The sequence below is a fragment of the Pocillopora verrucosa genome, chromosome 3, assembly GCF_036669915.1.
Source record: "Pocillopora verrucosa isolate sample1 chromosome 3, ASM3666991v2, whole genome shotgun sequence".
Classification (NCBI taxonomy): Eukaryota; Metazoa; Cnidaria; class Anthozoa; order Scleractinia; family Pocilloporidae; genus Pocillopora; species Pocillopora verrucosa.
Genome location: NC_089314.1, coordinates 22,546,156 through 22,568,509, shown reverse-complemented (window position 1 = coordinate 22,568,509; position 22,354 = coordinate 22,546,156). Strand labels below are relative to the sequence as shown.

The window sequence follows — 22,354 nt, the reverse complement described above, 5'->3', positions numbered from 1 at the left end:
TGCGCCAGCTTCGGCCGTCCAGGTCACTCACCCTTTTTGTTTTTCTTTGAGATCGTTAAAAATTTTATTCAAGTGAATCGAATGGACGTTTGATCGATACTTGAATTTCCTAAGTCTGCTGTTGTGAGTATGCAGAACCAACGAAAACGTTAATTGATTTGCTGGCTTTTTTTTTTTTTTTTTTTCTTGCAGCTCTACGAGTCACTTTTCATATTGCGCTGCATATGATTCAAGTACAGAACAAAGAGAGAGTTGAAATTTACCTTGAAAATCATCTCTAATCTATAAAAAACATTCGCTCTCAGAACTTTATCAGAAATATTCCTCAGTGCTTGCTGCTTCAGCAGTGGTAACGAATGAAAACATTTAAACAGAATAAGAAACGCCACATTACGATAGAACGCAACTATTGCCTCGGCGAAAAAATAGGTGTCCTGAACTGTAGCCAAGCACTTCCGTCAGAAACTTTCACAATTTCCGGTTTATCCATGAAGAAGATGTATACTCCGAAAATCGTGTAAATTAGAAAGAATACATAAGAATTTACCCTTAAATAATTCATGTATACTTCTGTATAACAAAGATAAAAGTTGTATGGTTAGGAGGCGTACTTCTCTATTAACTGGAATAACACGAATAAAGATGTTATCACATGCTGAAAGGCCTGTAAACCGATCTATCAATGGTTTGATACAGTTTTACAAGTTTATCACGATGATGGTCTAGGTATGGAATTTCATTCGTAATCATTTTGTGGCATGTATCATTTAGTTCTTCAGAGACATCTGATCGTACCGCATAACCCTGTACAAATCTCCCAGAATACGGCTTGGTTAGAAAATTTCCCTCTCGCAGGCATTTTGTTTTAATATTTTTCAACTCCCTTCGAAATAGTGAAAGATCTTCAAAGAAGGCCGGACCTTCCTCCTTGATCATCTTCCAGAGTGTTCTATTAAAAGCATCGTACAAGAGCACATCGCCTGAATTCCAATGTCTAATTTGGTCCTTTACTAGACTTGGTATTTTCTGTTTGTGTTTTTGCAATCTTTCATTGAGTTTAAAATAGAGAATGTCCTCAATTTTCCAACAAAAACGTCGTTTTAGAAGTATTAGTGACTCGTCGAAATGTTCCATCAGCATTACTATATCGAACTCGTGTTGGAGAAAGCGAATGTAGTTACGCACTATGTCCAAATCTTCGTGATATTTTGTATCGAGACCCAGCTCAAATAAAGTCGGATTCTTCGTCAGTGTTAGCAATCCTGTGATGTTTTTCACTTGTTTAAGATAAAACGAGGCATTTTGAAGAAACGCTTGCAATGGGAGGACCTTGTTTTTCGATCTAAAGAGACGTTTATCAAGATGAAAAAAGTTAAAGACAGACTCAAAATGGTCTGTTGGTTCCCTCAAAAGCGTAATGTAGCGTGTTGTTGTCTTTGGGAAGAGCCAGTTCATGGGAACTTTGTTGTACCTTGCATGATTGCAGAGGATGTTTGGTGCTCTACCAAATGCTTGTGTGAACCTAAGTTGAAATGGTCGGGGCCAGAAAAAACTATAAAGTGATCGTGAAATTGGCAATGCAAACATTAAGTCTCTCGTATCGCCATAGCGATTTAAAATGTTGGTCACAGTACTGGACCCAGTTTTGTGCGTCTTCAGGAATAAAATATTATTCACAGGCTTGCACGGTGGAGGCGGCGTGTCATCAGATAGCAAATCATTTACAAAATCGTCAACTTTGCAGTCATTGTCACAGTCACAAACACTCACTGGCTTTAAGCTTTCAGTTCTTGTTTTCCTATCAAAGTAAAAAATCATATATGTTACTATTCAGATGCAACATTCAAGATGTCTACCATATTATTCGCTCATAGTACAGATCAAAAGCGTAGTTAATGGAGGTCCTGGGGTGCCCGTGAACTCCCCTTTGTAAATCTTTTTCTTCACATTAATAAAAGCAAAGCGTGGAGGTCGACACAACAATCTGGTGAGTACCCTCTGTTTGGCTCAGTGTGAGAACCTCCCCCCCCCCCCTTCTCCTTAAAAAAAATCCAGACGACACCCTGCAGATACGACTATTGCTAGGCCACTACCTAGCATTTCGCGAAGATACCATGACGGTTCGCCGGTAACCGTTTACCCGTGGGAAGAGAGAAACCATATGGAAATAAAGCGTCCTGACTATCCACACAACACAATGACCCAACCTGATCCTGACCCCGAACCACTCCACTCGGAACCCAGTGTGCTAATTGTCAGGCCACCGTCTCTCCAATGCATATGGAGTCTACAGTAATGAGTTTTGTGCCTTGAACAGCGCGCTCTCAACCTAAGCTCTTTTCAGTCGTCGGGTATTTCAAGGTGTTCGCGCTCCTGTACATGTAGTTAACGATATTCAGCAAATCTCGACAAAAACAGCCAAGGGCACGTTTAACACGTATGGCTGACATCTCTTTGCTCTTAGGCCTCGTTCACACTTATCTAAACACTGAGACCCTTCGGCTCTTAATAGATGGTAGCACGAGTGCACGCACAATAACTGACCACGTTTCCAATTTTCTACACCACCTAGTTTTCTTAGCGCTCCGTTGAGAGAGACCGAAAACGACGACAGCAAGGAAAAGATTACTCTTGCATCTCTTTTCCTTACCAAACTTTCACTCCAGGCTCTTTTTATGTTTATGGTTAGGTAACACTTCCACCCAAAGGTTCGTGATCTTAGGGAAATGGCTTCTATGCTCTTTGTGCGTAAGCTCAGGCGACATTCTTTACAAACTCTTTTGGGATGCGCACCGTCAAAGCGGACCCTAAAAAGACTGGTTCCCGATTTAGATTTCAAGGTGTCGATGTCCGTTCCACTGGACAAAGATAACGAAGGCTCTTGCGACAAGGTAATCAACATTAAGAAAACCGTATTTAAAAAGGACAAAGAAAAAAATCGTGAATTTAAATTCATAATTGAACAAAAACCAATCTGACTCTAGTATTCGCCCTGCAGCGCTTTGAAACATCTGTAGTTCAATTTTTTGTTTTTTTTTTGTTTTTCTGGGTTGAGAATATTGCTTTTTGTGACAAAAGTCATGTCTGTGTTTGAAAGAAAATTGCCAGTCTATTCAGATCTTCTTGCTGCGACTTTCAAACATAATATCAACTTACCACAAATATCACAGCAAGTACTAGAAACATTAAGAAATTCAAACAAAGGTGATTCTTTGTATTTGCAATAGAAATATATTATTTCTCTGTTCACATATATTTTTCAAGTAACCTTCGATGAAACGATAAATAAATGTCAGCATTGGAAGAAAATTTTTTTTAATATTTAAACTCCAATACCACTAGAACTTGAGTGGCTACATTGTTTTGCGTTTATATTTAAATGAGAACCACGTCCGTTGGTCGATATGTCGTGAATAAGCAATTGTGTTTTATATCACATAGCTCAAGTTTTTCGCAGCAGATTTGAGCGGCTGTCTCATCCATTTATCCAAAGAACTTCTGAAATAAACCTGGTTTGGGTTTGATAGTCAAGATAATTTTTGCAACCATATCGTTGTTGAGTTAAACTTGCATCCAAGTATCTTGAATTCCTTACTACACATTTGACGGGATTTCATATCAATCCTTACATAAAACTCAAAAAAGGATTGACTTCTGTCGTGATAATAGCGATCAAATGAACTGTTTAAAACATAATCAGTAAGAAGAGCTATGATTTTTTTATTTAATATACCGAGAACTGAGCAAGGTGGCCGGTTAAATATCAAATTACTATTGCTTAAACAAACACGAGAAGGCAAATATCACGTTTCCGATCAATATTTCCGCAGGACATATATATTGGTTTTCCGCTTACCTTGTGAATACATTTATTCTGCGAATCAACGAATTTCAATCATGTAAGTTTGGTAAAATAAATTTCATAACGAGTAGGTCAGAGTTGCCTGCGTCATTTTCAAGACTTTCTCAGTCTCGATCAAAACTTGCGGGCTTTATTTGTGACACAAAATCTGTATTCAGAAATGCGAGAACTCAACCACAACAACCATCGGTGTCGGTAATACTTGCCTAACATATATTTCGCACTTAGACTATTGTCCAAAAAAAAATATATAACGTTCACTTACTCAAATCCGTAAGAAAGTACTCTTTCACATCCGCTAAAATACAAAGCCCAACCAAGAACCAGGGATATACAAAGAAAGCACGCAAACGGTCTCCGACGAATCGGAACTAAAACTCTAGACGCCATCGCACACTGAAGAAAGTAGAGGAAAGACAAATTAGCAATTAGCATATTAATTTGTCAGTTATCAGATCATATGTGCCGTAAAAATGACGCACTATGCTTTTTAATGGAAGCGTTTTTAGGTCAACATGACAACGCTTTATTATATTTGATAAAGTGTTGCTAAGTGTTTTCATTTAACATCACTAGGTCAAAAGAGTATCTTAGTCTTTTTCGCCTTGGAATGAAGAATCATTCGCGCAAGAGTAATCTGGAATACCAAAGACCATAACGAAAGAATTGAAAGAAAGAAAAACCTTCTAATCGACGGGCAGAACTAAAGAATTTAGACACATCAATATTCCCAACAATGCTTGTCATTTTGGAAAATGTCTAAGTATAGATCCCAGGTGGTCTGCTTTAACTGGCTCCCAGAGTTGTCATTTAAAGTTTGCAATATTGACTATTTAGTTCAAACTTTTACCACAAACAGCACATTTCTATTTTTCTACCTAACAATCCGTACTCTTTGCCATAGCCCAGTCCTGGCAAGTAATGAATACAGAGGAAAAAATCTAATTAAGAGACTTTTTCTTCCGTATACATGAGGCTTTTAAATCCCCATATGCCGAACAATTGGAAGCTTCAACATCCACCCAAGGTAACCCACGGGCATTTGACTGTCATCGGTGCCCCAGAGGTGGGAAATTTGAACCTTGCCTCGGTGGGGTGGGGAATTTGAGACAGAGGATGACGTAAGTTTTAATTTTAAATTTAGAGGAGTTTAAAGTCCGCTTCCGTTAGCAAATGGCTTAGAAGAAATTTTCATATGGTAGAATGATGCTTACAAGTGAAAAACCAAACAGCGGCACCGAAAACTATAAAGTGACTTTGCTAAATTCTACAAAATTCGTTTATCACTCAAAGAATCGTTTATTACAAAATTGTGCTTGGGCGGTGCATCTGAACGCAATTTTTGTCTGAGGGAGCGTGAATTTGAACGAACCAACCATTAAAAGTTCAAATACCCGGGGGTGGGATGTAGAAGCTTCGAACTGATCGACGCATAATCTTTTACAAGTTCATGTGTCGACATTATCTCTATAGTAACATCTTCCAAATACTAATTGCAACGACTGAATCCCCTTCATGGGCCCTCCACCTAAGATAATTCTTTCTATTTTGATTTATTGCGCAGCACATCGGAGTATTGGAAAATAGCCAAATTTTCTCTTGAGAAATTAGCTCAGGCAGCTCCTTTTATTCTTCACAGACATCCAAGCAACACACGAGGGTTTTGTGTCACTACTTTCGAGAAACCAGATCTGTAGAGTCTACAAATGACTTGAGACAAAGTTCCCCCCCACATTAAAAGCTCCATTTTTATGGTGGATTTATTCTCTTTATCGATTCGAAGCTCTCAAATTCTCCTTTCCCTTTTTACAGGTATTGGATCGATCGTCCGTGCCCGGGGTTTGGGAATTTGAACCTTACCTAGCTGGGGTGGGGAATTTAAACAGGAAGTATCAAATCCTTTTTTTTGCGTTAACTTATTTCTGTGAGAGCCTCCAATTTGAACCAATAGTAAGAGTAAAGACGGTGCATTATTATCAGCAATTTACCAATGGGGCAAAGCAAATGTAACAGCTTTTTAGTTGTTGTCATAACCATCCCTTAGTAACTTAACCTTCCGTCAGGCAAGATTAATTGCTGAATATCAGTCGCTTGTTAAATTTTTTCGAAATGTCACCCTTGTGAGAAGCCGAGGTGAATTTTGTATGTCACGCCAGATTGTCACAATATATAGCGTGACAGAGACAGCTGCTATACCAAACCAATGTTGTTAAATGAAATCGTTTATGTACAATTGTGAAAAAATAAAAACAACCAGTATCGCAATCCGAGTTCTAAATATGCGAATATAAGCGTGGAATCCCTGACACAGACGTATTATTGACAGTGAGTCAGTAGAAATCCGTAGAATATCTGATGAAAATCTACTTGTTTTGCGGTATATTCGGTTGATATAAATAGATCGGCTCTGAATGAATAAGAAAGCCCTCCTACAAACAAGCGGCAAATTAAAAGAAAACGAACACTTCTGAAAATTATTAAAACTCTCAAGTAAAATAATCCGTGTTGTTGAGTGCTAAAAAATCAATTTCTTGTCTAATTTTGACAGTATTTCTAACAGCTCTCTCTGTTAAATTTCATCATATGCAATATCCTCAAGCATCAGCCAAATTATATTTGTTAAGCCTGACAATGTCAAAAATTAAAACATATATCAACTAAGTTCAAAGAAATAATCAGATTGAGGCACTCACAGATCTCGGTCTGGGTTATCTGTGGCTGTGAAGACGAATTTGTGAGGTGTTTTCGAGATAGAAACAACTTAACACCCAACGTATTTATAGAAACATGACTAATTGGCAGAGAGACGACAATTTCAAAGCCTTAAAGGCAAAAAATGCAAATTTTTCTTCCAAAACAATCAGTGCTCATCTGGGATATTTCACTTTCAGTGTGACGATGTACAACCATGCCTCCTCAATATTTCAAAATTTAGAGAATAGTTGTATTCAGAAGCGAACTTGATTGAAATGATTTTATCGCAAATTTCAACTTCTTAATCTATTCAGTTAAGTCCTCAAGGCCTCTACAGACCAGACGAATGGTCACCAACAACCGTATGTGATAATATTCGCAAACTGCCTAGTGTTCTTTACCTTTTTGCCGTGTCTTGAGGCGGTGATATCACATTAAACACTCTTCTCTCATAAAATCGTAGGCCAATTCCAATCAGGGCGAAAAATAGGACAAAAACAAGGAGAATAGTGCATTTACGTGATCGAAACATTCCGCACATGGTGCTTACAAATGAATAGCACGGAACGGTGAATCACGTGAATTGAGCGGCTGTCAAACCATATCGATTTCTGTAACTGTCGGTGCAAACAATGTTGTTTTGTTTTTATATCTAATAACTACATTTGCTGAGCCGTATAGCATGGGGTGGATAAAAACTCCAGCTGGGAATTCGGAAAAAGTAGAATCAAGGCGTTTGCTTCGTTGTAAATAACCTAAAATCCATTCAGAGCTCTGAATTTAATTAGTTTGCGTGACAACAACAGACAAGGTAGCGACCTGGTTATATAGCACTTAAAGCGGATATGAGTATACATAGACTGAAGAATAAACTACACAAGTGGATGTGCTTGGCTTTAATTGAGAACTGAATGAAACGATGAATAGGAGGAGGAAATGAGAAAGGATAGCTTCAAAATTATTGATCAGAAATTACACTTCAGAATTCCATTTCTGGTAATTAACTTCGATTGCCGGCAAGCCGGAGTTAAAACTATGGAGGAAAAGAAAAACAGCAGACGGTAACTCACACAATGAGTGATTAAGTAAAAGAGGACCCGTTTGCATGGCGCTGGAAACGGAAGTTACTAAACATCATTTATAAAAAAAGTTTAATGTGGAATGGGAAGTGTGTAACGAGCGCTAAGAAATGAGAACTAAAAACTGAGAGAGTGGAAATAAATGATTAGAATGGAAAACGATGAATAGGCAATGAAAAAATGAAAAAATAAGGAAAAGGGATTCTAGCCTAAATTGCCACCTTAAAAATTCAACCTCGACCTAAGGATTCGAAATTCGGATCAATATCAGTATCTGGGCAACTGCCCATCTACCCCTCCCCTGACTCAAGAATTAACAAATAGATTTCAAGTTGCCGTGCGTCTTACTGAACAGACGCACGGCAACTTGGAATCTATTTGTTTTATATCATAAAGAATTAAAAAAAGTTTTAATGATGACGTCATCTATAGGTCTGTCCTCCAATAGATCATAAGTGAGAACCAATCAGAATGCGTGCATAACTGAGCTTACTATATAACAGTCAATTGATAACAAGGGTTGCCCAGATACTGATATTGATCCCGAAATTCTATATCCTAACAACTGCAAACGCGGGCAGTAGACTGGTAAATAGACATACTTTATTAACTTCAAACTTTGAAGAAACTTTGGAAAATTGAAATTTCACTATAACTTTAACGGAGCACTAGTTCAAATCCTATCCCAAACATCCTAGCCAAAGGGCAACTTTTTTTAAGTGCAGCTCCTTATCAAATCCAATTCTCCTGTGGGTTTAATTTGTTCTGCACCGATAACATAATCATACAATTCGAGAAATTATAATCTCTTGTCCTATAATTGCAGAACTCGATGCTTTTCACCATATATCTTCTTAGCTTATGATCAGCTCAGGGTGTTTCTGCCAAACAGGAGGTTGAAAATTAATTTGCGAGCGGACTTCAGTCTGTCCCCTTTTTCCTCGTTTCAGGCTTGATTCCTCTGTAGTGTAACCTCAGGCTAAATTGTCTGTTCCCTTAAGATCTTCACCCGAGAGAGGTTTTGAATTTACTGTATCCTTATGGCTAAAACTATTATTGGCTACATAAGTAAAGGTTCATTAATCCCTTAACTCAGAATTCACAAAGTTAAATTGTCTATTACCTTATCAGGTAAAAGACAAACCTATCGAGGGTGCTTACTTTATATATCACGCGATTCTCCTAACTAATTTTAAATGAAACGTAAGGCTGTTTGGCCTGAGAATTACGAATCAGATAACGGGAGATTAAAGTTGATTTCTTTTTTGGCTGAGGCTTCTGAATGATCACTGGCAGACCTGGAAAAAATAGTCAATAAATTACGAACAGAACAGATGTTTCTATGTATATCTCGGGCTTTTCTTTGCCTTGCATTTCTTCTTGGCCAAAATGTTTGAGTGCAAATTAAATGTATTTCATCGATATGAGAAAAACTTGGTGCCCAATCTCCGCAAGACCTCTAAAATCTCATTCCCAAAGACCGACCTAGTAACAACATAAAACCAAGATACCAGATCTCTCACGAAAAAGCAAATGAAAATACGTCCCCCTCCCATTTTTTTTCTTTGTCAATTTTCGGAAGCATGATAATATTCTATAGCGCTTAAATGCCCATAACCTGCTCCAGGAATTCAGTCAGTAAAACACAGCGCTATCGCAAACGGCGTGGCAATAGCGGATGGGTGAAAAACGAGGGAAGTTTAGATCGAGTCACGTAATGCGACCCGACCCAAACCTCCTTTGTTTTCGCTCTGCCGATGTGACACCGCTACGATCTCGCTCCGTCGTACTGACTTAAAGCCTGGAATAGGCTAATATGCCTATATCTGCGTAAGTGGATACCTGATAGTAATAGCTAGCTTCTTGATCCCTCATTCCATAATTTGATCCGCCGGACAGACCGAACTGATTTCTAATACCATCCGGAAAATATCGGTCCCAGTCTTCTGACATAATTGGCTCTACAAAATCACGCCAATCAACTATTGGAAAGTGCTGCGAACAGATATAAAATACCCAGATGTTAGAGGGTTCTAATAAAAAAAAATAAAGCCTGAGTTCACAAGAAATAACTTGGCCTAATGTAACAAAGTTATAAGCTCCTTCCCTGTGGTCACCCATTCCCTGTGAAATTCTGAAATTCTGATTTAATATGCCAGAATTGAGGTTGATATGCCACAATTTACACCATTCATTGTCTTGCACAGAGTAGAGGAATAAACGAATTTTTCATGTTCAAGAACATACTTCGCTCAACCCATAGATTTTTAAGGTATTTATTTTAAGTTTAAATGACTCTGTTGTAATCCAATCGAATTTAAGGAGGTGCCTTGCAACCAACTCATTCCCTATGGTTTATTTAGGAGTATTGGTCCGAAATAAAATCCTTCTTGATAGGACCGATATTGTAGTTTTGAGGCTATAATACTTCTTAAAGTATATCGACAAAAAGCAAGAAAAAAATTTGCAAAATTATCCCTCAAATGTAAATAAAGGACAATGTTGATCTTGTTGTTAATGAGTGAGTTTAATGTAATAAAATTTTACCCCATTATACGCTGGTCCATTGTACTCTGGCATCACGACTTGTCCGACGAAGTCTAGTAATAAAAAATTTTGGATAAGTTTTCTGCATAATGAAACTAGGCAGTCCTTCAAAAGCAAACCAATCTGACAGGGGATACTTTTCGGCGCACAGTTACCAAAAAGGACGAGACCAAATTGTGATTAAAACACATCAATACAGCAGATAGGTCTCTTCTATATAAATTAATCGAATCCTGTTTTCAAACTCCTCAGAACGGAATCCTTGGGCTGTATATGGAACTGTGCAATTTAATATAGTTCTGTCTCAAACAAAGAAATCGAAAGACTACCTGTTACTCAGCAATCTACATTCAGCACAATGAGTGTAATTTTAGCCATTTGATTAGTTTCAAAGTAAACAAAACCAACACAATGTGGGTTTAAGTATTTCACTTTCTTTTAGAGATAAAATTTAGTTTTGGAACAACAGGTCTTGTTTATAAGAATGACTAGAGCACGAGTAGATTAAAATCGGAGAAAATGAAGGTTACAAAACAAAGTGAACATTGTTGTGCGTCGAATTTGTTCATCTCTTATTTTGTAATAAATTTCCGGTCCATTCCTTTATCTAAATCAAATAGCTTATGGCAAGAAAAGTTGAAAATAGCAAATGCACTGCGAAAATACGATTTTATCTATTTATAAAGCTTCATTTTTATTGAAAGAATTCAATCGAATTTCTTGTATTGTGATGTCTTCCCGCGCAAGTGTAGTTTTCATACACAAATAAGTTAGCTCCAGAGTGTATCACATGTTAATCATTTTAGTTCTAGTAATAAATGATTGGTTTCAAAAATCCCTTTTATGATTTTAATACAATTTCAAGAAGATAAGAAAATAACTTGAGAACGGCATTGACCGAGAGACTTTGTCTTCATGATGCATCTGAATCTCAACTCTAGCAAGTAAAATGAAATACACAGTTATATAGTTGGGAGGATTAGTTCTTACGAGTATCTGACTGTATTTGATCAGACCGTACTTACCACCTATAATGTTTCCTTCTGGACTCCTGTAATACTCGTCGCAAACCTACAAATACAATTGTAGAGCCCACATTTTGAAAACACTGCGTAGCCATTGACAGAAGTAATTGTGCCAATACAAATTTGTAGTTATGTGGTGAATACTTCAATACTTAATCGCCGCATGACCACACTTTCGAACAAATCATAAAAAAGAGGAATGTTGAAAAATTGCACAGAGAGGTCTAATGTCTTCGAGAGAACTGAAATTTCTCATTCAACCGAACGGAGACATCTATTCAAGAGTGAACGACAGACATCGATCTACTTCTTCTGTTAATGAGGAGAAACACATTTCCGAATTTGCTTTCAATAAAAAAAATAGTAAGGGAAAGGAAATTAAAGCACAAAGTTAATTCTGTAGATTTTTAAAAATAACTAGCAAAAATATACAAAAAAATCTATGTTAGTCGTATTTTTCAAGATTCAAGATAGTCTTGTCTGGCACAAAATCACACCGAAATTTAGATCAATTAAAACAGTAGTATTAACAAAATTAAAAAATTAAAACACATTAACCCAATGCGCTATATAAGTAGCCTGGTTCCGTTTTTATGTAGTCGCAGGAATGCCGCTTTGATATAATCACTGAAAACATTCTGCATTCTATACCTGTAGAGGATTCAGCATTCTTCCGACTCCCAAGGGATCTGGAGGTCCCCTTATCGGTTCCATCGGAGAGAGATTATCAGACTCCACTGAATCCAGAGACGGGGGTCTGCTGTTTCTTTTCCCAGGCGAACGCTTGCAGGCATTGCTACGGTCTGAAATTTGAAAACAATCAATCATTCGTTTGAAGTTTAGTTTTGCACAGTTTTTAAAACACAACGAAAGCTGTTGCTTAGGTTTGAGTAGAAAACTGTGCTTTCTTCATTCGAGTTAAATTTAGGCAAAACTGTTTTTTCATGCGAATAAGATTTTTGCGCATTTAAAGCCCTGATCTAGCCGTTGCGTGAGGCCGCTAATCTATGTTAATTAAACTACATCATTTAAATCAGGAAGATGAGGCGAAATACTGTTAAAGCTTCCACAAGATTGTTCGAGATCAGTTCTCGAGTTATTGGCAAGCTTTTCGAAAAAAGCCAGTTATCGAAAAGCCGTCAAAAAGGCCCCTCAAAAGACCTCATACCGCCATCGATAAAACATTTTAAATTTAACAAATTGTGGATGTGTTCACTACCCCTTCTTCCACTGGCTGCCACTTGGAAAAAAAAGTAATGAAAGACTCTGAGAATTGTGGCCACGAATGGCACCACATACTACAAGGAAGTCAAATGTTCTTTATGATCGATGTTGCGTTTTTAGTGATGAAAAGCAACTTTTTCCTGTGCGTGAGTTTTATCATTCGATCTTCACAAAGCTAACGAGGGTTGCGGAAGGTGCCATAGGGAAACTCTACTCTTCATTCGTGATCTTTCGAATATGTCCTATGCTCCGCCCTTGAATGACAGTTTTCTTCGCTTGTTGTGAATACAAGAAAGCTGATACTTAAAATACAACACGCATATTTTTATGTTGCGTGTACTTTCGACTGAGTATTCGAAACAAAAAAACCTAATTTGGCTAACATATTTTAAAAACTTAGCTGAAAAAATCGTCTGTATCCAAGACCTCGTGGCAATTAGTCATCACTGATACTAAAGAGATGCGAGAATTCATGAATTAAAAAAAAGGATCGAAAGTCATCTCTGTGAAGATAAGGAAGTGGTTGGTCTGTTTTACCACTTCAATTGTAAATTTATAAAAATTGACCATGAAAATTTTAATTTAAAAACTAACAAAAGGGACAGTCGCATCTGAATGGAATAGAAACATTTTTCTCAGCAGCGCGGCACCGGCCGATAGTTGCGATCAAATTCGGTTGTAACGAGAACCTTCGATTTATATTCAAATTTTATTACCCTGTTCATGATGGTCCTTTTAACCACGATCTCTTACAAAATTTGTATTCAACAGGAGAAATCAAAATTTATGTTTTAAATCTGCCCTTGAGATAAATTTCCTGCTTTAATCGTAACTTCTCGCATAAGTAAAGTACTATGCGAAAAATACGACAGCCTCTACCAAAATAAAAAGAAACAGATTAAACGGATTTCTACGTATCTTTTACCACGAGGCCCTTTAAACTTTTCAAATATCAAGATGAATGAAATTACGCCGGAGCTAGTAATTTTCACGTAAACAAGGATAAATATTCGACTGATATTGGCTGGGTCAGAGCTATTCAATCCAACCTGCGTCAATGCATTCTTTTGGAAAACCATGCACTCAAATAACACTTATTTTCTCGACCAGAAGAAGTAAAATATTTAAAATGTCTTTAGTCTTGCATTGCACTCATAGAGAAGATCTCGCTCCTATTCCGTTTTCCAATGTCTATTAAAAATTACATAAAAAAAGAAGAATGAAAACAATAGCGTTTATTTTCATTAAAATATAATAAAAAAAAAAGTTAATTGTCGCGAGTGGAGACAAACAAAGAAATTTCAGTCCTGGAGAGGGATTTCGAACCTATACTTCAGGATAGCCACAAGCGCTACAGAGTTACACTGACGATTCTATCATGTTAACTGGGCAATTTTCATTATCATTTCATTCATTAGATATCTTTCTTGATTCCACGTGTATGATATTGAGCATGAATATGTCTACGACGCATTTGCCAGATTCGTACAAAAATCCTAGCTCATTGCGGTCACTCTCGCTTGGTAATCAGACTTACTGTCCCAAAATTATCTTTAACAAATGCGCCACCGGCATAGCTAACATAAAAGACGGCCATGCAGTTAGTTCAGCATGAATTGTTATTTGACTATTGTTAATGGGGAGCACGATTAATTCAGATTTATCTTGGTGCATGAACCTTTCAATTTCCGCGTTGGAAAGTTCTTCAAAAAACTTGAAACAATAAATAATTTCCTTTTCCGCATTTAAATTTTTTATCTCTAAAAAAATAGAGAAAAGCTACATGAATTATGATTTGATCATAATTATTTTCTAATCAGTAGATCTATGTAATAAAACTTTCAAATTTGCCGTCTTGAGGTTGGAGTTTTTCCAGGGTCTGTACGTGATCACGATCTTTTAATAAAAATAATGTTTTTTCTTTAATGGTTGTGTTTTCTTTCTTTTTCCTTTTCATTTCAAAGCAAACAAGAGTACAGAGAGACACGTTGCCATTCAAGTGTTTTTGAAAATCAACAGGTTGCAAAGCAAATTGCGGCGAAGCGTGATTTAACACTCAAATAGTATTGTCACCAACACAAAGACATTTCTAAAGCAAACGAGAAACTTATTCGGCCGGTGCCTTGCTAGATTTGTCTTCCTGTTTGCTTTGGCGCACCGCCAACTGGAAGGAACTTGAAATCAAGTCCAAAAATAATTGAGGCCAAGATAGAATGCTGTTTGACTGTCCGCTTTCTGTAGGGTACCTGCTCTTAGCTTTGTCTCCGGATGATTTTGAGGAATGCAAAAAATTCGCCAAGCATTCCGATTTCAAGATTAAGTTAAACGAAGAGTTAAAGTTTCCGTATTGTTTTCGAGTAAGCCAGTTTGCTTTCATTAGGTTGAAATATGCTATGTTCTAGAAAAACTCCATAGAGAAGCTGTCATGACGCGAACGAATTAGGAAAATTTTGATTGTCTTTTTCCAGAGATGTCATACATGGCAGAAACAATTTGGGATAGTTTCATTACAGCTAGGCAAGTGAGCAACATTCTTATTGTGCGAAACAAAAGAGGGATGCTTGCGGTGTTGATAAACCCCCCTTTAAAACAATGGCGTCTGGCGTGCGCTTTTAACACGTGTTACCTTATCAATAAGAAAATGAATATTCAAACCCATGGCAACGAGTAATGATCTAAATAAATTTTTATTGCCACATATTTTTTTTAAGTTCGACTTCCTGTGCAAATTCTAGAATATTCCGATGAGCTGGAAGTTTATCAAATCTTCCTTGTGGAAAGACAAAAGTGTTCGTTACTAACGAACAATAACTTGAGGCATCTTCCAAAAGTATTAGCTGAAAATAACGCGTCTTTTTAGGTGGGACCAGCGCTCTGTGATAAGCGATATCGGGGCCATTTATCGCTAAATGGATGGAAGCGTTGAAATATTGATACGAATAGCAAAAGGTGCAAATTGGATTACAAGCTTAATGTTTTAATCATACACACTGAAAACTTTATAATGACGGTAAGGGAATAGCCCCCAAATTCTAACGTTACATACTGTGTTTGCGAGTCATTAGAGCACGCGTCCAAAGCGAAACAAATTCAACTCGAAAATCTGAAACTCTTTTATTTTTAAATTCAAAACATGATCTTCTCATTACATTACCCATCCTAGACGGCTGGTGCTGGGTTTTAAAACAGCTACCCACACGTTTTGTTCGATTTGGAAGAAACAGATGAAAAGTGAATTTCCGCGTTCAGTGTTTATGGTTTCCGGTGTAAATTCGCATACCCGTGCCTAGGCGTTTCTTTTCTCGTCTAACTTTCATCAAAAAGCGAGTCTGCGATTAAAAAGAATAGTTTCGGTCTCTTTTGCTGCTCATTAAGCTTTGTTAGAAAGCACTTATCATGACATCTCACACGTATTTTTCGCTTAAAACTGCAAGACCACGCCGACAAACACGAGATAGCAATTTCGCGTTTAGTTATAGACTTGAACTGAGAGTGTTAAAGGCTGACCTCAGAATTCGCAAATTGAACGGAATTCAGAGGGAAAATTACAGAAGAAGACGGAGAATAGTAAACGGAGTCTTCAAAAGCTATTGTAATCGGTCGAGAGCTTTGTACCTTTGACAATGTTTTGTTTTCTTTGTAAAGCAAGTGAAAGAAAAGTTACAAAATTCCATTGTATAGAGCTAGATGTCTCAAGGAGACTTTATTTAGAGGGCTCCCAAACTTAAAAGGTGTCATGGGAAAAGAAAATGGCCATAAAAAGATTCTGTAGTTAAACTGCTTCCAAGGTGTTCGTTCAATTGAACTTTTTCTTTTATCAAAAGCTTATTGCTTATCCGCCCCTGATAAAAGACCCCAACTTATCGCATGGCAAACATTTATCGCTCAAGAGCAGTTGCTCTGGAAGAGTTATTTTTTGTCTGGAAATGCTCGCGCGTTGGGCAGACTTTTTGGCAAAATCCTCGTGGGCCCTGTGATGATTAGTAGCTAAATTTCGAACGCTAAGCCCCAACAGGTGGACCGTTAAAAAAGGCAAACGATTGATTGATTTCATGACGGTATGAACTGAATACGCAACATAAACTAAACAAGATTGTTTTGAAACGTTCCTATCTAAAGTTCATTTAACAAAGCAGTGACATTTAATGATTTAAAGCTCGACGCTTTTGTATGAACACATGGTAACTCTGGAGACAACAGGCACATATTGTATGCAAAAACACGAAGTAACGAGAACATCACCTGATGATAAAAGCAAAACTATAAGAAGCGTGCGAGGTGGATTGAAAAAATATGACAATTGTGTCGTACTTCACCTTTCAGTTTCGGCTCAAACTTAAAGGCTCTGTACGGCTTGCTTCCTTCCAAACTTCCCAGTTCTCTGATCTCGACAATTTCTTGCATTTTTCGCAGGGCACAGCGAAATCTGGTCTTCCATGTGGACGGATCAGGCTGATCTCCTTTACGGTATTTTCCGGTGTGCTCAGCCCAGCGTTTGAAAAGCTCTGCATGAGTTTCAAGGACGAACTCCGGTTTATCGACGCGAACCCAAGGGACTTTGAAAATACCTTTATCTTTCTCGATCCATTCCAAGCCGTCAATGTCTCCTTCTTCGATCTGTTCTTCTAGCCACGGTGTAAACCGCTTGCGTTCCTTCGGTACTCTGGTTGAAACCCCTCGTACTAAGGATCGATCTACTCCGACTGACGAAAGTCGCATCTTCTTAGATAACATTTTGGGGTTTCTTGCAGTTTCGTGAGACGGGTTATTTCCGAATAACAACTCAGTCCTTGACTTTTCTAAACGGCTTTCACTTTCTTGATTGAAAATTTTAATGCGTATTCGGCTGATTAGCGTCGAAAGCTGTCTCTACTACAAGACGTGAACTGCAAGATCTGATGCCTGGAACGAGCAAAGTTTTTTTGCTGAGTTGCCCTTTAAAGTGTTAACGCCCCTGTATTGGAAGACCCAGGTTTTGCCAGACTCTGTGCGCTGATTGGTTGCCAAGCATCGACGTAATTAATGAAACCTGCTGTCTGATTAAATCCAGCCTTAAGAATAACAAAATGAACTTCCGTGCTAGATAAATCTAGTTTCGTGAAGTGTTCTTTACAAAAATTAGCACCGCTTAAAATTTTTATCACGCATTGCATCGCGATGTCGTAAGGGAGAGTTAACCACCACCTGTTACAGACAGCAGCAGCGGAAGCTGACTCTTCTAGCTTGTATCATTCTGTTAATTAAAATTTCAAACCCACGTTCGCATAGAAGTGGCCTCGATTGGAACTGTTAGAGGTTACACTTTATCTCCATTTATTTATAATTACACAGCTTACGCACGCGTTTTGTCAGTCTGATAATTTTATTTTCTCGTATCATATACCTGCGGCATCAAGCAAAGTTAGCAACAAAATTAAGCCAAAGAAGCGCAGCTTATAAAGGACTTAGGTCATCTTATTTAAGATAATCATATCCGCTTTCGTTAATATTGGGTTCTAAACTTCAATTTGGTGGGCAGCGGTCTAAAATTACTCGCCAAAATCACGATCTTCATTGATAATGCACCACAAAAGACACGTCACTCGAACAAATTGTCTACATCTGTTTTTTAATTGATTTAGTTTTAACATACACAATTTTTGCAGGGCTCAAGCTAATTTCTTTGCCAGCTGGTCTGTGTTGAAATAACTCAGAGATTTCTTTTCATTAAGCCGTGCCACATCGCTGGGATTATGATAACAAACTAACGCTTATCTCCTATCACGAGCGCAAAAGGAGGGATAAAATACTGTCCACCTGTAAAATAGATTGTTCAACCTCCCAACTTGCACGAGGTATTTAACAAATTACTTCCCTTACATGATCTATTTATTGTTTTATTAGCATATTGGTCATAGGAGCACAACATCAATGAGGGGATACATAGAAAGATACACATTCAATTGTGGAGGATACGTCGGTCTGTGATAGGGCACATTTCTCCGAGCTCAATAACACGTACATGTATGTTGGTCAGAAAGTTAGACTTCACAGTAAGGGTTAAGTGGGTATTAGAGGAGAAAATATTTATGGGATTTGTTAATCTTTCATCCCCATCAGCAATAAATATTTTAAACCCCAATATCTCCTGACCTGCGAGTTACATAACAAGGTACTTTAATGACTTGATGGCGTCTCTCATTACTCCCAGATGACAGTTTGTGTGGAGAAAATTACTCTCAATTCTAAGCATTTTTGGACGCCATAAAGTAATGTTTGGATACGGAAGTAACATATTAAGGCTTGCCGTTGTGGGGGTGGGGGTAGAGAGGGGGTGTTAATACTCCCGGGTAATACCCCACCCCTCCCTATGTAAATCTAGATGTACTATCGTTCAACTTCCTCGTCAAACGAAAGGATTTGTTGAAGACCTTCAAAGCTGGTTTCCACTGATAAACACCTGCGTGGGCCGACAGTCACGAAAAAATAAGTTCATTCATCCAAAGATTGCGAGTACAAAGAAAAGAAAAGTTATTTGTGTATTCATTGGATTTTTTTTTCGGTTTCCATCCCGCGTTCAATGCTATGCTAAAATTTACATATTTTCAAATAATCTTCCACAGTTTTCGAAAAGAGCTGTGAATCTATGATTATCAGATGAGATAACTAAAAATATATGACTCCACTTCAAGACAATTTACTTGTATATATGCAAGCTCATCGCCTGGAGAAGGCTAGCAATACGCAGTCGAAAGGTTGCGATCCACATCATAACTGACAGCAGTGTGAGGCAAGCGGTAATGTCATGTTCTTGTCGCATTTTGTTTACAACGATAAAAATATCACAACATCACTGACTCTTGGGACAACTTGAAGTGGAAGTAATTTAAGCGCGATCATAAGCATGATAATCCTTTTCGTTTATTTGACTGTTTAACTATTTATGATAGCTAACTATTTGAGGAAATGTGTATGTAAAATAGTAAATTTTGTTAGAGATGTTCGATAGATTACCGTTTCGGTGATTGTGAGTGACAGCTGGAAATAGATCGAAGAGTTTACCTGCATTGGCAGCGAGAATGGTTTTACCACTGGCCTATTTAGCTGCAGATCTTTGCGTTAGTTTCCTTAATTCTTTCAATATTTTTCTGAATTTTACAGATTACTTGGAGCAAGTCATGCAAAACACGCCCGATTGACGTCTTCTGTGAGTCTATTTGGTGTACTGTACTTTGCCGTTTCTGCTGCCTGTATCTTTATTCATTTGCGGTCATGCAATTAAACTTGCATGTTATTTTGAAAGAAAACCTTTACTACAAATATGATAATAGAAGTTGGGTACTCGAGGATATCTCAAAACTGACCCAATGATTTGTGATGTTTTTGATCACACGTAGAGATAGCTCGAACGCTTTCTCCTAAGCCAGAGCCGTTTCTGACAGCGAATCCGCGTCAATTCGAGAAAAGGCAATTTTTTGCGGGTAGCGCGGGAGTTGAGACCAAAATTTTAGGTGACTTTACAGATGTTTTCCTCAAAACTACGAGCGTCGCTTCATGTATTTGTGCTGTGCAACACTATCATCAAATTGCAGGAGTAAACCGCGAAATTCATAGCTAGGAAGGTATAAGTGATACTGAAGAGCCAAAAATAAATTAAGGCAGGAAGTCATGTAAGTATGGACGGGATTGACGAGGATTTTAGACGACAATATTTAAAAATGTTCTGCCATATTTTTCTAAACATGCAGAAACCTAGAACTACAGCTAATGTAACAAATTAAAAAAAAAAAGAACCCGGCCTTAGGGACGGTCTACCCCTCGAAGCTCTAACGTGCAAGACGAATTACTCAATGAATCAATTTGGTCTTCGGTTTACAAGTAACAGAAAGTCATGTTTGGTTTGAAACGAAATTCTTATTTTAATTAGGTTCACATGATACCACTTTAAGTAACTTTCGAAAGTGGAAATTAAGTATCAAGTGGAAGTACGACAAACAAGAGAGCACAACTCGGAAGAACGTTTGTAGTTTCACACAGGAAATGAAATATGATTGGAGAACGAACTGGTACTTTGATCCTGTTGCTGGAAGGAAATATACACCAGCTAATTGCGCCAAGTTACGTCAGATTAAACATCAGAGAATGATCACTTGATTTCAATGTTGTATGTGGCGTATTTTAAAATACTGATCTTTTCAAATGAGTTGTTTTCCTAAGGAAAGCTTCTAGTGTACAACAGAAGTGTAACCTCAAAATTGCAAAATAATTGACATAAAAATGACGTGGAGCACAGCTGATATGAGTGATTTAGATAGTAAAAGTTTTTAATAGCACAAACATTTATATTTAGAAATTTTGTTATTTGTTCAAGATCAAAAAAGCATGCGATCCTCCATTTCCTTCCGCAGTTTAAAGGTTGCTATGAACGTGACAAATCATCGCGTCTAACACTCGTCAGACCTCCAGCACTATACTTCTATCACAGTTCTGTTCCAAAGTAAACATTTTGCCCCCGAAACAAGTCTCATAAGTGGAATTCGGCTAGTTTGAGCACTCGCTCTATATAGCGGGAATAAAAATAACTCGACGTTGCTCGTCATTCCGACAATTTGCTAGCTACCATGACGTGGCAAAAGTCTTGGCATTCCCCACTACTTTCGGAATTCATTAATGTTGCGTGATGTTACAAAATGGTCTCAAATTTCAGTTAACACTGCCTAAAGGAAGGGAAGGCTTGAAATTATCCTATAAGAGATGAATTACAAGATTTCTGATTTTTATGCTGAGTAGAGGGTTGTCGCGATCAACAACCTAAAAAGGGAAGGCGCACCAACCGCGTTTGTCTCTCATTATATTCTCGATGCTTAAGTCTCGGGATCTACCACCTTACGTAACTCCCTCGTCGGGAAATAAGAATCATATTGATTAGCCGGTAGAACAGATTGGTCCCGATTTCGTCAATGACTCCGACGTTTATAATCTAAAGAAAGCTCTACTTTTGGAAGATAACATTTCATAGAATCATCCAATCACATTGCCAGTTCTCAGGCCCTTCGAGTGCACACGAATTCTACAGCATGACGAGCTATGCGTCGGAAAAAAATTTATGCAAATTAGTTGGCTACACATTAAATGTGCAGCTAGCTAATTTGCATAAGTAACTCAAGCCAAGGTTTGACGCCTCTTGGTGGCATGAGGTGTTCGATGAACATTCCAGGACATCCGATAATCGCTACAGAAAGGTTAATAAAGCTCCCCTCGAAGGAAATGGGAAAAAACGCAACTTCCGATGATTACATTTCATAAACTCTACTTTGTTCGCTCACTTTCCAGAAACAAGAGTCCAGAGAAATGCTGTATACAAACTTAACGGGTCAAATTCGAAAAAAAAAAAAGCGGTACGCTAAGCTTATTTTCTCTGTAAGAGACAATAAATGTCTTAAAAAAGACAACAGTAAATCGTTGACACGAGGTTCCCAAATAGTCCTGACCAAATGTTACAGAGACATATAACAGGAACACTTTAAAACACGTAAAAAGAAGAAACTCAAAAATAGCCTAAAAAGCGGCACCGGTAAAGCTGATTTCACCTCCATGATCGAAGACCTAAGCCCATTTAAGGTTAACTCCAACAAACCCTTCTTTACACAGAAACTGTGTTGATTAGATAATCCAGAGAATACACATCGTTTTCAACTGATGGTCTCCCCGTTTGGTCTACAAGCTTCGGCGCAATGCACCTATTCTTATAATGACCTTTTATGTGCGAAGGTTTTGGTACGGCATTTTTAGCTTTTTCGAAGACATCACTCTTGCCAAAACGATTATACCAGGGGAGAAGCTGGTCTAAAACACCGTTATTGCATTTTAGGTCATTGTGAACAAATTCACTCGTATGAAAATCGTCTTACGCGTCTACCGTGTAAGGAAGGTCAAGAAGACAC

The 22,354-nt window shown here is 37.8% G+C and overlaps 2 protein-coding genes across 4 annotated transcripts; both read right to left on the bottom strand.

Moving 5' to 3' along the window:
* Positions 1-33: 33 nt before the first annotated feature.
* On the bottom strand, positions 34-7,105 carry LOC131798021 (galactose-3-O-sulfotransferase 2-like). Of its 3 annotated transcripts, none has more exons than XM_059115688.2 (3): positions 6,958-7,093; positions 4,128-4,258; positions 34-1,798 (listed from the first exon to the last, which is right to left on the bottom strand). In XM_059115688.2, exons 2-3 carry the CDS (start codon positions 4,250-4,252, stop codon positions 649-651), a joined length of 1,275 nt encoding a protein of 424 aa, XP_058971671.1. In that variant the 5' UTR covers positions 4,253-4,258; positions 6,958-7,093; the 3' UTR covers positions 34-648. The 3 variants fall into 3 exon arrangements, with proteins under 3 accessions (XP_058971671.1, XP_058971672.1, XP_058971670.1); XM_059115689.2 differs by lacking the exon at positions 6,958-7,093 and adding an exon at positions 6,556-6,635; XM_059115687.2 differs by lacking the exon at positions 4,128-4,258 and having other exon boundaries at positions 6,958-7,105.
* Positions 7,106-8,216: 1,111 nt separating this feature from the next.
* Positions 8,217-17,520, bottom strand: LOC131798018 (interferon regulatory factor 2). The gene is made up of 6 exons (XM_059115685.2): positions 16,748-17,520; positions 11,859-12,010; positions 11,208-11,253; positions 10,183-10,235; positions 9,478-9,630; positions 8,217-8,933 (listed from the first exon to the last, which is right to left on the bottom strand). Exons 1-6 carry the CDS (start codon positions 17,163-17,165, stop codon positions 8,922-8,924), a joined length of 834 nt encoding a protein of 277 aa, XP_058971668.2. The 5' UTR covers positions 17,166-17,520; the 3' UTR covers positions 8,217-8,921.
* Positions 17,521-22,354: the final 4,834 nt, after the last annotated feature.